The 18282-nt window shown below is 35.9% G+C and overlaps 1 protein-coding gene across 4 annotated transcripts in view; it reads left to right on the top strand.

Annotated features, from left to right (window-relative positions):
* The window catches only part of LOC121418932 (protein argonaute-2-like), a 42359-nt gene that overhangs the window by 18833 nt on the left and 5244 nt on the right, over positions 1-18282 (top strand). For 2 of the 4 annotated variants that reach the window (XM_041613169.1, XM_041613152.1), the window contains exons 10-21: positions 13-84; positions 1133-1180; positions 1518-1640; positions 2102-2241; positions 2671-2855; positions 3361-3520; positions 4363-4453; positions 6718-6912; positions 8012-8146; positions 8393-8494; positions 10052-10266; positions 12378-12401. In XM_041613169.1, coding sequence (XP_041469103.1) covers positions 13-84; positions 1133-1180; positions 1518-1640; positions 2102-2241; positions 2671-2855; positions 3361-3520; positions 4363-4453; positions 6718-6912; positions 8012-8146; positions 8393-8494; positions 10052-10266; positions 12378-12401 — 1490 coding nt within the window. Of the gene's footprint in view, positions 1-12; positions 85-1132; positions 1181-1517; positions 1641-2101; positions 2242-2670; positions 2856-3360; positions 3521-4165; positions 4257-4362; positions 4454-6717; positions 6913-8011; positions 8147-8392; positions 8495-10051; positions 10267-12377; positions 12402-18282 lie in introns of all 4 variants that reach the window. The other 2 variants (XM_041613161.1, XM_041613178.1) reach the window with 2 other exon arrangements.

Here is an 18282-nt window from a genome sequence, read left to right as displayed (position 1 = left end):
TATTCTTGCCAGGTTTGCAATATTGTAGCTGGGCAACGCTGTATCAAGAAACTCACTGACCTGCAGACGTCAACCATGATCAAGGTAATAGGATAGGATGATAATCGTCAGCAGCGATTTGTAAAAACTGCAGCGCCCTCTTTTGGCATATTCCCATTGGGTGTTCAGGGCCCCATTTTAACAAGGGCTATGATTTATCAAATCAATCATAACTATGGAATGCCAGCAACGTCAACATCTTAAATACATTAGATATACTGAATATTCTTACATTCATTGTTTTCTTGAAAATTAAGTGTGCTTCACTTTGTTTACAAAGGACATCGTGCAAAGTTCCTGTAGAAAAAAAATACGACATTGATGGATTTCCATACAGATGAGATTGATCGGATCAACATTAACCTAGCTCTCCTTGAATCAGTGTGTAATAGATTTAGCAAAGTGTCCTGTGTGAAAAACTATCTTCTCTGACATTTATGATAGTCTCATTGTCAGGTCAAAGGGTGTGATGATCTGCCAAACAGTGCAAAATTTAAATCTTCTTTCCTGTTTATTTGATTCGAGATATTCTGGCTAATTTATTAAATGATAATAATAAGGATAATATAATAACTTCCACTTCGGTTTCAGACTACATTTTACCAAAGTGAGCTAGCACAGTGAATAGTACATTAGTACTATCTGGTCCTGCTAAAAAGCAGGGTTAGCTGGCTTTTGTGGTGCTAGTCGGGCCTAAGCACTAATCGTTACAGAGTAATAGAAGTTAAACTATCACTTTACTCATGCAATGTTTGGCAAAATCATCAATATTCATAAGCTGTGCAATAATCTTGGTTACGGCATTAAACCTAGCTAGGCTGAACCCCAGCTAGCAAATAGTGTGGGGTTTAGAAACATGGTCGGAAAAAAAAATTAGAATGGCCTTCGAATAGTCCAGGTTTAAGAACTGTAGTCTTTAAAGCCTATTCATTATAGTGTTATTCTGTAGTCATGGATGTATCGCATGTATTTTCCACGATATCAATGAAAGTGATTAGTGTGTTATTGTTATCATGTTTATAGACATTCTTTTATATTTTAATTGTGTAGAACATGTTGCTTGAATTATCTTTGTTGTTTATTATTTTCACAGGCTACTGCCAGATCAGCTCCAGATAGAGAAAAAGAAATCAAGAGTCTGGTGAGTATTATGACCATTCTGATTAGTAATATTAATTTTTTTTTTACATGAACATGTATATGAATTCTGTCCATAATTCATTGTTATCTCAATGTCACATTTATAATTTGATTAATTATTTTGTAATGTGAATTTGTATTGTTATGTAGCAATAAATGTGGGAACTCCTGCTAAAAAAGAAGAGGGTTTTTTGTATAGTTTTTCTGAGAACACTCACTTTGTTCTCTAAAGTGTGCCAAAATAGATGTTATAACTGTTCCCCATGTTTGATTGGCAGAGTGCATGTACATGGCCAAATACAATATTGAATGTCTCTCTATATGTACTTTTCTTGCAGGTGCATAAAGCTAACTTCAACAATGACCAGTATGTGAGGCAGTTTGGACTGAGTATAAGTAATGAAATGGTGACCATAGAGGGAAGAGTCCTACCTGCTCCAAAGATCCAATATGGCGGAAAGGTAAGGAAGTAATTCAACCTCCTTTTAGCCTTCAAAGTTCGATGGCATCATTTTTCCATGAAGACCAAAGCATCTATTTTCCTTGAATACATTTTCTCAAAGTATCAACTAATCACCTGTTTACAATTCTTTTTGAATTCCCTTAAGTGGTTTATAGATTGGTGAAAGGTTTAAGTGTGCTACTTGTATTTCTGATGTAGGATTGTCGTGTGTTTGCCCCCTCCCCCACCCCCCCAACAAAAATGGTGGCAAACGAGTCATACTAAAGGAATCGCCAACTTCAACCCTGGATTTAAAACCAAACCTAAAAGAAATCCTCAGTGCAACCCTAACCCTATATCTTAGACAAAATAAAGCCAGGAGCAATTGTCGTGTCACCATCAAATTATCATCATTTGTTTGTATGTTTTCAAAGCCAACTATTTGTTCATCTGAAACCCCAATGAAACTTGTCTTTGCAGCTGAACAAGCCACAACAAGCTGTCCCTAACCAGGGCGTGTGGGACATGAGAGGCAAACAGTTCCACTATGGTGTTGAGATTGAAGTCTGGGCCATTGCTTGCTTTGCACCCCAGCACCAGTGCAGGGAAGAAGCTCTCAGGTAAGTCCTTTTACTATATTGTTGGATACTGTATATTCATATCTTCATGCTTTTGTTGTCCATCTGTATTTGTTTGTAGGAATTTTACACTTAAGCTTTAGAATAATCTCCATCGTATCTACAAGTGATGTACTTTATTTCTGTTGGATACTGTGTATTCATTTCTGAATGCTTCAGTTGGCGTCTGTGTATTTGGCTGTAGGAATTTCACACTTTAGCTTTTGAATAATCTCCATTTTATTTATGAGGGCTGTACTTATTTTTGTTGGATACTGTATATTCATATCTGAATGCTTTTATTGTCTATCTGTTTATTTGTCTGTAAGAATTTCATATCCTAGCTTCATAAAAATCTCTGTAGTATTCATAAGGGATGTTCTCACTCTGTATGATACTGTATGTATATCTTATTTTATTGTTCATCTGTAGGAATTTCACACTTCAGCTCCAGAAGATCTCCAACGATGCCGGCATGCCTATCAAGTTTCAGCCATGCTTCTGCAAGTACGCAGTTGGAGCCGATCAGGTGGAACCCATGTTCAGACATCTCAAGAAGATGTGGCCCAAACTCCAGCTCATCATCGTTGTACTACCGGGAAAGACACCCGTCTACGGTGAGTATAAAGTTGGCTTGACTCTTGTTTGAGTGCTTTTTGGCCAGGTGTCTGAGAATGTGATGAGAATGATCTTGCAGTTCAGTCACCCAAGTTCAATTCCCACTGTATGTATCATTTCCCTTGGGAAAGGCATGTTCCCGCACCACCCTGTCCCTTGGAGAGGACTTAAAACCTTAACTCCTCTGGTTTCTTACTTACACCCTCTGTATAAGGAATCACTACCACCATCGGCACCAATGTCTTCAGTTAAAATGACTGAAATTCCCAGATTGTTACAAATTAGAAATTTCTCTGATAAAAAGTAATGAAATTTCACACCGAGTTAGTGCTTAGTGCATCACTGTCATCTGGCAATATCCAGACAGCTTACCTGCAGTCTTGGCTATTGTTTAGTCATCATAACCCCAGCTATCCAGTTGATTATATGTGGTATCTTTATCCACTATGTTACCTCTGTAACATCAATAGATTCTTGATTGTATTCTCTCTATATTTTCTACAGCTGAAGTGAAGAGAGTCGGTGACACTCTGTTGGGTATAGCAACACAGTGTGTACAAGTTAAGAATGTGAACAGAACCACGGCACAAACCCTCTCCAATCTATGTCTTAAGATCAACGTCAAACTGGGTGGAGTCAACAATATCTTGGCTCCTAACATTAGGTAAGTGAACGAAAGGGCTTTTCAAATCATCTTCAGCAATTTCAGAAAAGGAACAGTGTATTAATATTGAGCCAAAAATATGTTTTTATAGAAAAAGATTTTAGCTTTTAGATCTTCAGGGCATAAGGTGTTTGAAATTGTAAAAACAAACATCTTCTGAAGCTTCTTCATTTTTTTAACTGATAATGTTAACTTGTTAATAAGCGATGATTCTTAATATTGATTGATGTTTAAGTTTTTCAGTGCTAGTTATAATATTCAATATTTTGGATGATGAAAGAAAATCCATTAGTTTATCTTTCTTTTCTAAAATAGAAGTATTAATTTCTCAAGACTATGAAGTAAATCTTTACAGCTTTAGATATTCTTTATACCTAATAAGTGAAGGTTGAGATAAGGACTGGAATACAGTTACACCTGTCTGTAAAGTGTTTAGAATTAAAGTGTTCTCTTCAATGCTCATTTAGGGATATTTTTCTGCAAAATGGGCTTCTTTTTACCAAGAGAAAACAAATATGTAACCACAATACACATTTGACCTTCATAGAGAAATGGTTGTAGCAGCAAAGACGGGTTTGACTGTATTCTCAGCCCACTTTTGGCAAACTGTTTGCTCTAATGATTTTCGTGAAAATATCTCCCCAGGCCGCGCGTCTTCGGAGCACCAGTCATATTTATGGGAGCCGACATTACGCACCCTCCGGCGGGCGACAATACAAAACCGTCTATTGCCGCTGTAAGTTGTTGGTGTATGGTATTTCTCTTGTCTGCATCATGCCCTTTACTGTTTGTTCCAACCCCCTTCCTCCAACACACCTCCCCGATTTTATCTCAAAACTCAGACCCCGCATATTTAGCGAGCCTGTCATCTTTTGCGGAGCTGATGTTACGCATCCCCCAGCCGGTGATGATAAGAAACCTTCTATCGCGGCTGTAAGTCATCTGTGTGCGTGTGTTATGAGTCTAACCTCCTTACACGGCTGCACATGAGGGACACCTTTCTCATTAACACTTCTTCAATTGTCATGTGTTATATTACTCTTGATGTGGGTGTTATGTATGTCCATGTTTGTGAGAGTGTCTTTGTTCAGTTCATTTCCCCTTTCTCTCTTTCTCTTTCTTTGATTCTTTTCTCTATTTTGATAGGATGTGTATGATAGGGTGTGTTGAGGTGTGTGTGTGTTCATGTGTCATGCCTCACTCACCACCACTAAAAAAATTCACATTCTCTTTGTCACTCTTTCCTTGGCTATCTATACTTCCCCCTTGAGTGGAATATGTGAATGTTTACATGTGGAAATTGTCTTCTCCACCCATCTCTCTCTCTCTTTTCCTATCTCTTCTCCCCTTACTGTCTGTCCTCCCTGATTCCCTGAGGGTGATTCATAATTCTGTAATTTTGAATTGTGAACCTGGAGGCGTTATGCTTTTTATTTGTCCGTCCTCCTGCCCTGTTTTCGTTCTCATAGTTGAACAAATTTTTGATGAATCACCAATAACCTTGAGTTATATGCAAATTAGACGATGATCTGATTTGTTTTTGGAGTAAGGTCAGTGTAAATAGAGGTCCTTTCAGAGGTCATGCTTTAATGATAACTTTGTAATATGCTTTCTTGTTCTCACTATAACATGAGAACCTAATGAGGTATCAACTTAAAACTTTGCTGAAATATGGACGTGGAGTAACTACGATCTGGTTAGAATTTGGGGTCATAAGGTAAAAGGTCAAAGTGCACAGAGGTCATTATTGACATGAAATTGTATTCTCTTGATTACCAAACACTTTATATGGTAAAGTCAGTATCGTATTTTCCCTATCCGGCAAAGTAAAATGACTGTTTGTGGTAGGATAACTTTTTTGGACATGTTCCAGAGATATAGCTCTGTTACCTTTCCCATGCTTTTCACAAGGTCTTTTATCTGTCAGCAAATTATAATTCACATGCAATTTACTCATTTCAAATCAGGGTTTTATTACATTTGGTCTGGCAACAACTGGTTTTATAGAAAAAAATTTGTTTATTAAAAAGCCACATGTAAATTCTAACATCAAATTTACTCTATAATCATTGTTTTTGCATTGTTCTAAACCCAAAGCCCTATGTAAGAATAAATGGAATATGCTGACCAATATTATGCACATATACATCCATACTTTGAAGTGCAGTTAAACTCTCTGCTGAAATTATGGGAAGCCAAAAAATATCAAAATCTTGTTTCTATGGTATGATTTTATGATGAAGAAAAATACTTCAGTGATTCCAGGCAGCTATGAATACACTGAGCACTGAATGTGCTGACAAATTTAACATTAACTGTTAAGAGATATGCGTCACAATTGACTTTCCATAGTTAAATTCCAATGGCCCGTATTCTGAAGTCGGGTTTAAATTTAACCCTGGTTTAAAGTTATGGTTTAACTATGGAGAGCCAATAATGGCATAAATCTCTAAAAGTATAATTTCAATGTGTTAGATAATTCTTCTCTCAAATAATTTTGAACTGCTTCAGAAGGAGAGATAAGATAGCTTTCTCCACCATTTACGAGCTAGGAAAGAGTACAGTAAACATACAATTTAAGGGAAATGTGACGTATTTGGCTTTCCATAATTTTAGCACAGAGTTAGACCATGGTTTAAGTTAAACCTGACTTCAGAATACAGGCCAATAGCTTTTAAATTGAACCCGATTTCAGAATATGGGCCATAGACACAAAGTCGGTGATTGCACTGCAAGCCAAGCATAAATTCAGTAAGATGTCCCCCCCCCCCCATTACGAAAAAAAAAACACCCACTTTTTTTTCTCTAACTTTTTCATTTGGTATATCCAACACAAATGACAACTATCAAGTGGTTACTCCTGAATGCATGCTGCAATGATAACTTTGCTATAAGCTATGAATTAAATGAAACTTTTCTTTTGAAGCATGTAGTGTTAGTATGGTTTAATGGTAATATCAATTATGGCACATTCATTCATGGAATATTTACAATTTTCGTTGGAAGCATATCGGGTTAGTATAGTTTCATGAAAATATAATTTATGGCACATTTATTCATGGAATACTTCAAAATTTTCTTTGGAAGCATGTAGGGCCAGTATAGTATCATGGGAATTTCATTTATGCTACTTGTATGTAAGTAATGTATTTAAGATATTTGTTTAAATGTTTTTATTTTTCCCCTGGACAAAACAGGTTGTAGGTAGTATGGACGGCCATCCTAGCCGGTACTGCGCCAGCGTCCGGATTCAGACCCACCGTGTGGAGATCATCCAGGATTTAATGACCATGGTCAAGGAACTTCTCGTTGAGTTCTATAGGTCAACAGGATACAAGCCAGCAAGGATCATCATGTACAGAGATGGAGTCAGTGAAGGCCAGTTCTTACAGGTGGGCTCTCAGTTGGAATAGCTGTTATTTGTTGTGAATAGAAATGCAGTGTGAGACAATCTGATGGTTTCTGCTTGAGAAATGTCAAATATCTATGCTCCTCTGCTCAGAGTTGAAATGATTGATGAGCAACTCTTATTACGTAGAAAAAGATGTCTATAATATGATAATTATTGCAAATCACTAATCAACATTGGCCCTTGGGCACGTTTTGTGCCTTTGTTTTGTGGGTGCCAAGGCATTATTACTGCTGGATTATCTTCAGTAAGAAATGAATATACAATCAGGTTACCTTGTAAATTACTAGAGGTGCTAGAGCAAATAATCCCACATAACCCCTTGGAAGTGGGTAGGAATTTGGCAAAAAGAAATACAAAATACCATTGATTTTATTTCTGAATTTACATCTGACAGTATACAAGGTAACATATTCAAATGTTATATGCATGAATCAATAATACAATAATTGTAATATACAAGCAATGAATGAACAAACTGTAAAATATTCATTAAACAGAATGATAATTTAAATGAATGCAGGTGACTGCAATTGTGAGCGATTGAGCTTGATAATCATATGGTGGCCTTGTGAATATATACAAATCATCTTTATTTCATAATCAAAATAGAGAGGGTACAATAAACCTAGGTCCTCTACCAGTGATGATGGGACAATCTCCCCTTCACTGGCAATAGGCAGGCTGATTATACATGTTTATAATATATTGATTGAACAGGTACAATTCATAAGTTCCTATCCAACTTAACACATAAGTTACATTACATGAGAAAGCTGAATATTAAGATATACTTGACTAAATGGAATGACGTACAGTTTGCGGAAAGAGACAAGCATTTTAAATGAAAAAGAAAGGTGACTGTATCAATGAAAGAGAGGGGCCAGATAATAGGAAAATACAAAAGAGAAACCGTCACTTTGTGATGGAGATGTATACATTCATAATACAAGTACGCATTGCCACAACAAAAAAGAGGAAATTAAAATTACAGAGGAAAATTGAAATCATGCATTTAACCTTGGAATGCCAGGAATAAGTATCATATTATTGTGATTATTTCAATTTTATTCATGTTTTAGGTTCTTGCCAATGAGATGAATGCCATCAGGGATGCCTGTAGGTCACTGGAAGAAGGTTATGAGCCTGGTATCACGTTCATTGTAGTTCAGAAGAGACATCATACCAGGCTCTTCTGTGCAGAGAGAAGAGAACAGGTGAGTGGAAAGATAGAATGATGGATGAATGGAGGAAGGATTTGATAGATGGATAGTAGAACTGATATCAGTGGAAGTTGATATAATTTTCATTATTGTTCAGAAGAGACATCATACCAGGCTCTTCTGTGCTGAGAGAAGAGAACAAGTAAGTGGAATGATGGAATATTGGATGGATGGATGTTTATTGTCTGTCATCTCTGTCAGTGTGTTTCATTTTGCTTGTCTCTCTCTTTTCTTCTGTAGATTGGAAGGAGTGGTAATATTCCAGCAGGTACTACCGTTGACAGTGGCATCACCCATCCTCTAGAATATGATTTTTACCTGTGCAGTCATGCAGGTATTCAGGTATGTAACTCACATTGTCTGAATTCACTATTTCTTATCACCCATTAGCTATTGGAGAATTTTTTACTGCAAACTGTACAAGTCCCTATAATTCAAACTTGTTGTCTTCAAAGATTTTGCGTTGCTGTCTCTATCCAGTGGTGATGTGAGTCTTGAACAAAATGTCATCAATCATCAATCGCAAGTCTTTATAAAAGGAGCCTTGGTAGTGCTAAGTTGGCTACATGTGGATGTATAAATTATGACAAGAAAGGGTCAATATTCTTAGTGCAAAGTCCTTAAATAGATTCATCAAATTGGTAATGTTCTTACAAATAGAGATTTTCATCTTCACAAACGTTTTGTTGTTACTTTAGCTTTTGAATACTGGGGCCTGTTTCTCAACACCGTCATAAGTCTAACTTCTTGACTAAATCGGAGATAGTGAGCTACTTGTCCGCTAACTGTTTTCACGAAGCCCTCTTTACCAAGATCGGGTACAACAACCTCACTAAATATTTATGACATCTCCGTACCTGTCATAACTTCTTTCCTAATGACGTAGTGGCATCACGTGGGTAGACTATGACATGCAAAAGTGCCGAGAAATCTGAAAATTATAATCTTACGTAATCAATCATAGAGGTTGAAATTACATCCCAAAATAAGTGGGATAATGCATTCAATGATCATTGTAATTCAAAGTGACTATGAAAATTGTTGGTAAAACGCCACAAAACCATTCATTTTGAAATAGTAAAATAATAAATCGATACAAATTCTACCATGCCAGGCCATCCATAACTGGACTTGTATTTGTCGTTTTCAGACCCTCCTGACATTTGGATAAATTCTAATCTCTAATATGCATATAATTTGTCAAATCGTAAGTTTCGGTATCAAAGATTTATAAAAAAATGTTATACTATATTTTGATGATGTTTGGAATCGTAAAACATTGTATAATTATCATAATTTTACAAATAAAACCGTTATGGTTTTACTTTTGTAAACTATTAAGATTGGATATCCCGGGGGTACCCATCTCAACGTCCACATGTGATTTTTTAGTCATGAAATAAATTATTCATAATTCCATTTTTCAGCAATTGAATGCCCTAGTCTTCATGGTCTAAGTATGTATGATGCATAATTTACCTGTGATATTATTTATAAAAGATTTAATTCCCAATTCATCACAATATTTGCAATTTTGTCTTAATTTTTCTTTTTGAAAATTATGCTATTTTGTGACTTAGGCTACGTCTCGTCTGCTCTTTTTACCGATAGTATCGATATCAAGGTATTTTAGTTAGGAAGCCTTTCGTGAAACAGGTTTAGTAAGATTGGAACTAACTCTATGGTTTGTGGATAAAGATATGACTAACTTGTCCAGGTGTTGAGAAACGGGCCCCAAGTTTCTGCAGGATTTCATCAGATTAGCATTGACTTGCCGTAGATTAACAGTGTGATAGTCATGTGTGTAGTCCTTTTGTAACTTGTGAACAGCTTTATTAACTACTCGCCCGGAGTGTTAACATCTGAACGTAACTGATTAGTGTTTGTTGGTCTTCCCAGGGTACAAGTCGTCCTTCCCACTACCACGTCCTCTGGGACGACAACGGGTTCAAGGCGGACGAACTCCAATGTCTAACCTACCAGCTGTGCCACACCTATGTACGCTGCACCCGTAGTGTCTCCATCCCCGCCCCTGCCTACTACGCCCACCTGGTGGCCTTCCGTGCCCGATACCATCTGGTAGAGAAGGAACACGACAGATACGACCACGACAGGTATGTTGCATGGTGCTGCTGGCGTGTTGCATGTAAACAATAAAAAGTCATGCATGGGATTTATTGCATCGGTCTGTGTTTGAATATCAATTTATCATCATGCTGGTCATCCAACCAAAACTATATGTTAATGAAATAATCAAAATATGATATGAATTACAACTTGTTACATTCTAAATAACGATACAATAAAAAAGAACATGAAGAGGGCCTGTACTATATTAAAAGCTTAGCTACTTATCATTAACCTTTATTTCATGGGGATATGTTTATGAAAGCTTTTGGTTAAAACTCCCCATAAACTCTCTTAAAGGACTGTGCTAAGCTTTTACTGCATAGCTGACCAAATTAAACTTGTTTCAAATTGTAGTTATGATGAAATGCTAATTGTTCTGGGAAACCAAATTCTTGTGCTAATCAAGCAAGTAAATTGATTTAAGAGTAATGAATAAAAATATTACATGGCATTTCAAAATTTTATTATTAATGGTAATATGGTTGAGATGAGGGAAGTGATATTTTTTTTTGGAATTGGGACACGAGATTTAGCAGGTAGTTTGGATTTCAGACAAAGAATATCATAATTCCATTGTGGCAGGAAGTTGATCTTAAAGTTTGTAGCAGAATTTAAGAAGTTGATCAATATGCATGATATAATATGATATGACATGTTAAATTCAATTTTTGTTGATTTCATTTGACGTCATATCAAGTTTGCATGTGATTTATGAAAAGATATGTACTTATATGAAAGGAATGCAAATCCAAGCATTTTGGAATTTGTACATGAACCAAATGCTCCCGTGAAATTAAAAGAAAAATCCCCTCCTTGATCAGTTGAAAAAAAGCTCTGTTTCTCCTCCTCTTCATGCTCCTTGCTTCAGCTTTAAGAAAACATCAGCAAAATAAATGATTTAGAAATATGGTCTTGAGTTTGAGGATATGGAAGGGGGGTAGGAAGAAATTATAGTGTAACCCCCAATCTCTGCTCAAAAAGAAGGCTGCCTCCCCCCAAAAAAAAAAAAAATAAATAAAATTAAGGGAAAATGAAATGCCTAAATGTTTGACAATACTTGTTTCAAATGATTTCATGGATTTGTATTGAACTTGATACCATTAGTAATTTGCATATTGATTAACCCCTTTCCACCACAAAAGCTATATATTATGTGCATGATTTCGACTCTAAACATCCAATCTCACTTCAAATATCACCTCATGTTTAAAAGGTATGTATATATTAGATGTAAACAAAAAGAAGGAATTCATAAAAATATACTTTTTAGTGAATCTCCTGTAGCCAGAACCTTGTCCCTACGTCCTTTGCTTACAAAATAAGCTAGAAAGACATATTAATGATAGAGTTAATGGAAGGAATGTAAATATTCCCTAAGGTACAATACCCAAACAAGTGAATAAATGCCTTGGCATCCAAAGATTTTTTGAATAGTTATAATATTTTGTTTGTGGATGAATCTTGGTTGCTTCCCTGATTGAAATGCATGTGTGATGAAATGATCTCAAAGATAAATGCAACCTTTCTCACTAGCTGAATTTAGTGAGTGCAGAAAAGATTTCCAAGTAGTAAATTGGTGAAAGTTTTACTTGAATTTATTCAATTGACATTGAAAAGCATCAAGAAACGAGGATGTGAATTGTTGCATAATATCAGATATGATCCATTTATATAGGAGATGTCCCGAGATATGTTATAGTTCAAATTGTGAATGAAGCTAGCTCAAGCTTGATAAAAGATGTTTTTTTTATTGGAAAACCAGAAAGGTTTTTAAGTAATTTTGGAAAAAAATCACTAATTCATTAATTTTTCATTTCAAAACAGATTGAAAAGTTGGTCAGTGATGCAATGCATTTCAAAATTCTTTTACTTCAATGCTTTAAATTGCTATCCAACTTGATACTGAGTTTCACCATCCTGCTTCGTTAATTTTTCTGCACTCTATGTGAGAAAATTTTGCTTAAAGGTTGAATTTCCAAAATAAAACTGTCGAAGATTATGATTTTTTTTTCATAGTCCAAGATTAAATTTTCCCTCCCGAGGCTCCATTCTATGATTTCATTTTTGACTGAATTTTATGTTTTACTCCCTGCAGTGTCATATCCAGTGCAAACAGCAAGTGAGTGCATAAAATATCGCTTGTTACATACATCATATGGGCCCTGGTTTCACAAAGAGTTGTGATTGATCCAACCATTCTCAATTATGGAAAGCCAGTGATGCTGTCACCTAGAATGTAGTGTACATTCTATTATTATGCAACACTTGTGCATATGTCATTGTTTCGCCCAATGAATGTGCTCCTTTTCCTTCACATAAAGGCAATTTATACTCCTTTAAGGTGAAGAATTTTAATAATATTCATACTTGCTTGCATAGCTCCTTAGCACTTCTGAATCAGCAGTCTGTGTGTGCTCTCCAATTCATGCACCATAATTACCCTGGCTCTGAATAGCAGAGCTGCTGTCATGCCTTTGGTATTTCAAGAAATAAATTCCTACCAGGTTCCCATTCACCTCACTCGTGTTGGGTGCAGCACAATATCAACAACTTTCTCGCTGAGGGTAATTAATGCCCGGGGTAGGATTTGAACCCATGACCCCCCACTAAGAAACAGGAGTCAGAACCACACTACACCATGATACCGATGGCTTTCCATAGTTAAGATTAATTGGATCATTCCCAAGTCTTTGTCTCGTTGGGTCTATGTTTGATCAATGGTGCTTCACCCTCTTACTCATTCTAACTAACCCAACCTTTTTTTTTTTTAGTTGTGTTTTGAGGCTAATGTCAATCTCATATCCCTTACAATTGACATTTAATACTTTGTTTTGCCTACCATTGCATCGATGTTTCTTTGATGTGTTTTCATATCATTTGCATTTTGGCCTGTCTTCATTTTTTAACATTTATAACCCTAATCTGTGTTACAAGTTTGATTTTATTTTTCAAAAATCAATTTTGAAAGTATTTCTTTAGTTATTCTAGAAAATGAAATTTAAAATGCACAGTACAAAATGGAGCTTAGTAGTTGCTCTGGACATATGGGAGAGAGTTTGATGAAATAACAGAAAATAGTTGTGGGAATATTTTATTCTATATGTGTATTAAGACCATTGCCTGTGATACGTGTCATGTAGTGAAATCCTTTGGTTTACCTCTGAAATATGAAGATGTCCTTGTTTGCTAAAGAGGCTGTTCATAATTCCATTAAAGAAATTATCATGGAGCTGATTCTCATGGGTGATTGCATTGATCATGATGTGCAGTCAATTCTACGCATCTCTTATTAATTTGAATAATTTTGGAACAGTCTACTATACAATTATGTAGATTATATTACGGGTTAAGTGCGTGTTGATTTTCATTTATATCGCAATAGCAACAGCTGAGATCTTTGTGGATAGGCCACTCTCCTCTTTCCAGCTTACAGAATAGTACCCCAGTCTTCTTAAATTTAAATGGTCAATGAGTCAAGAATAATTATGGGCATCTTGTGAACGCTGCAATTGATGAAATTAATCTCAAAATTATTTGAGATTTATTCAACCATTTGCAACAATTTATAACATAGGGTCCATTTATTTTTATTTCAGCCCTAAAATGATTAGTATAGCATGATATAGGAGTAAGAAATGCAGGACATAGCATTACCAAAACGTTCTTGCAAAAAGGCCAGCATAAATAGATAATATTAGGCCAGCTGTAAGTATAGAGGTTCAGATACATGTTGTATACAATATGGCTATATGATGATCTCATTAGAGTTGTTGCAATTTTTTTCACAAATCTGATTAAATAGCCCATTTTTGTCTAGCCCACATAGCAGAAGCCACTTTTCACTTCAATGTAAGGGCCACACAAGTTTCTGATAAAAACATATCACATATGGACTCTTATTTCTTGATGAAGAGCAAAATTTTGAATTTTGGCATGGAAAGCAGCTGAGGTCCTCAGGGGAGGGGGGGGGGTGTTCCCAGGCCCGGCTCTATTATCTGTTGAAGAAGCCCGTCCCAACGAGGGTTAAATTTCAACATTTTTATGGCAGGGACACTATGCTACAGGACACATTTCTTTATTAATAATATTAATATGCAGCATTTATATATTCATATAGCGCTTTTAAATACAAATGTTTCTATAAAGCACCGCATACTAATTTATGTTTCAAATTCAATTTCTTTTACAACTCAATTGGGGAGGGGGGTTAATAGAGCATCAAAAATTTGATTAGATAAACACTGCTGTTATATTGAATGCAGGCGAGACCACTGGGGACACTCCACTCTTTTTTTATTTGGATGTATTATGTTTTTTGGCTATATATTTATTTTTAAATAGACTAGGCCTACAATTACATTTACCCGTAAATTTCAAACTCAATTTAAACATGGAAAGTTTCAATTGATAATAGTTTACGGTTTAATGGAGCTTAGTCAATTATATTATATGTGGTTTTGAACAAAAACCTAGAAATCAAGTTCATTGTGTGTTTATTTGTGAGCGACTGTCTGATTATGATAGGGCACATTTATATATTCATTTAGATAGTGGTGGAGGATTTATACTTACAGGCCAGGTTGAGTTTTCTTTAAACACTTCTCAGGATTTCTCGTTGGCTTTCTTGTTTTCATGTTTGTGATCTTTTCTCAGTTACTTTAATTCATTTTGCTGTGTTTGATCTTTTATTTATTAGAGGTAGACAAATAGACATAGAGTTAGATTTTTTTCATTACTAATTGTAGAACATTTTCAGTTACATGCATTTTATTAGAGCATTATGCAATTTTTTGTCTCACCTGCGAAGCAAAGTGAGACTATAGGCGCCGCTTTTCCGACGGCGACGGCGGCGGCGGCGGCGTCAACATCAAATCTTAACCTGAGGTTAAGTTTTTGAAATGATGTCATAACTTATAAAGTATATGGACCTAGTTAATAAAACTTGGCCATAAGGTTAATCAAGTATTACTGAACATCCTATCAGAGTTTCATGTCACATGACCAAGGTCAAAGGTCATTTAGGGTCAATGAACTTAGACCATGTTGGAGGAATCAACATCGAAATCTTAACCTGAGGTTAAGTTTTTGAAATGTCATCATAACTTAGAAAATATATGGACCTAGTTCATGAAACTTGGACATAAGGTTAATCAAGTATCACTGAACATCCTGCATGAGTTTCACGTCACATGACCAAGGTCAAAGGTCATTTAGGGTCAATGAACTTTGGCCGAATTGGGGATATCTGTTGAATTCCCATCATAACTTTGAAAATATATGGACCTAGTTCATGAAACTTGGACATAAGGTTAATCAAGTATCACTGAACATCCTGCATGAGTTTCACGTCACATGACCAAGGTCAAAGGTCATTTAGGGTCAATGAACTTTGGCCGAATTGGGGATATCTGTTGAATTCCCATCATAACTTTGAAAGTTTATGGATCTGATTCATGAAACTTGGACATAATAGTAATCAAGTATCACAGAACATCCTGTGCACGTTTCAGGTCTCATGATTAAGGTCAAAGGTCAATGAACTTTGGCCGAATCGGGGGTATCTGTTGAATTACCATCATAACTTTGAAAGTTTGTTGGTCTAGTTCATTAAACTTGGACATTAGAGTAATCAAGTATCACTGAACATCCTGTTCGAGTTTCAGGTCACATGATCAAGGTCAAAGGTCATGTAAGGTTAATGAACTTTGGCCATGTTGGGGTTTTTTGTTGAATAACCATCATATCTCTGTAAGTTTATTTGTCTAGTTCATAAAAAAGGGAAATAAGAGTAACCTTGTATCACTGAACATCTTGTGCGAGTTAGAGTAGTATTCAAAGTGAGCACTGCTGCTATATTGAACCGCGTGATGCAGGTGAGACGGCCAGAGGCATTCCACTTGTTTTTGTTTGTTAGTAGAACAGCATATGGTGTTGGATGTAGTTTTTGTAGACTGTACTATATATGTAGAATTTAATATTGCATCAGGCGTCCGTGAGGCTGACACAACATTTGCTCCTGCGACAATTGCTCCGGTCTTAATATCTAAGGGGGCATAGGGTTATTAGAGTTTTGGGTTCAGAATGATGTTAAGATAACAATTAGGGTTTATTTAGTTTTGGAGGTTACATTTTATGTTTGGCTTAATGTACAGATTTTCCATTGGAGCAATCGTCACTGGAGCAAATGTTTTCAATGCATCTATTCCTGGCAACTTTATAATGTACATGTATTGAAAGCTATATGAATCTTAAATTTTGTGATATTGTATTTAAGCAAAATCGAATTAAAGTTGAATTTACATTGTTCAAAGCAAGAAAAGAAAGGTGCATGGATGCTTAATGCAATCTCAAAATACCAACTAAATCATCTGAAATGAATCCCTAAATTCTGCAGGGTCCAATATTAGCTGTAATACTGTGTAGAAAATTGGGCTGGCAAATTCAAAAAGTAACCGCAGGGGGAAAAGACAGTAAACAGGAATTGAATCATTCGAAGCTCCATTTCATCGTTATAATTTTGTAGTCATGTCCACAGTTGCAGCCAAGTTAGTCCCAAAGAATATGAAAGAATATGAAAGAATGTGAAAAATGCTATAATTTATTTTTTCTAGCATTGGGTCATTTGGGTAGCATTGTGGCTTCAATGATAATGAAAATATAATTCTCCCCAATCTTTTGATCTAACTTGCCTTTGTAGACAATACTGGTGAGATAGATGTTATACTGATATGGTAAATTACTCAATTGGTGATGTGTAAGGGATAATGAAGGGTTGCCTACAGTATAATAGCTACAGTGGATGGCATTGGTCAGGCCCAACCTCACAGAAGATTTATCACCACCATCCGTCATGAAAAACACAGCTTCCGTCCACCACTGATTCCAAACGAAAAGTGTTTCAAAAACTAACTCCTTACAAAGATAATTGCACTTGCATTCATTTTGCAATCTTGTTTTATTTGCATAATTTACGTTAAACATTCTTGTATTTGATAAATACTAGTTTATTTTCAAAGATTTGCCAATATATTATTATTACTTGATACTCCCTCACTTTTGGCTTTAAGACCACTAACTCGGCCTGATAAAACTTGGTAATGCCATGATATAGTGACCACCACTAAAATGGGTTCTCTTGAACATTGGTTGCCTACTTCACTACAGTAAAGAAAATGACATTCTTGATAGCTATATCCCAGAGCCTTATGTACAATATTCAGCCAACTTCATAAGGTTGGTATTTCACAAAGTGTGACTGTCATGCATAAACGCCAACGTGCACCTGTTATTTAACACGTTATCTGATTGATAGATGCGCGGTAGTGCGAGTCCAGCACACATGATCTGAACAATGCGGTGATGCATTATCTATCGCACGCAACTGAAATCTTCTAAGTGCGAAAAAAACCAGAGTTCAAAATAAGCTTTCCCATGACAGTCGTAAAACTACTAATATTTCCCATATATGGTGTTGCCCTGCTGGAGCCAGCATGGCCAGAGTTGTATGCATAGATTACTTTGGTATTTGTTGATGATCATAAGTTTTGTGGGGCCAGAAAAATTATGTTTGTGTGAATCATTTTCTAGCATTACCTACCTTTAGATTTGTTTATGCATCCAAAAACTTCAGGCAGGGTTAATTCTGTATGATTGGCTCACCTGCAGATGTTCAGCTTTCAGGTTGGAAGTAGGAATTGCTGATTCTTGGAGGTTAATGAAATGTCCTGTATGGTCATATTTTAAGGGATTATCTGTTTTCTAATTATATATCTTGCACCAACCCACTCCGTTCTGGGATGTCCCTTTGTTCTGTATTTTGAACAATCGCAAAAATATTAATGTGACATTTTGAGAAATTCAGCGACTCACAACAAGAAAGATGGAAAATGTGATATCCAAACTTCCAAAACTGTTCTTAACTTCACTTGTCCTCAGCAGGAGCTGCATTTTTGATCACTTTAGTCTAATATAAGACGTCATTGTCAAGGACAGTTTCTCAT

This window comes from Lytechinus variegatus, chromosome 1 (genome assembly GCF_018143015.1).
Source record: "Lytechinus variegatus isolate NC3 chromosome 1, Lvar_3.0, whole genome shotgun sequence".
Taxonomy (NCBI): domain Eukaryota; kingdom Metazoa; phylum Echinodermata; class Echinoidea; order Temnopleuroida; family Toxopneustidae; genus Lytechinus; species Lytechinus variegatus.
The sequence above is the reverse complement of the archived record's forward strand: the minus strand, read 5'-3'. Positions and strand labels throughout refer to the sequence as shown.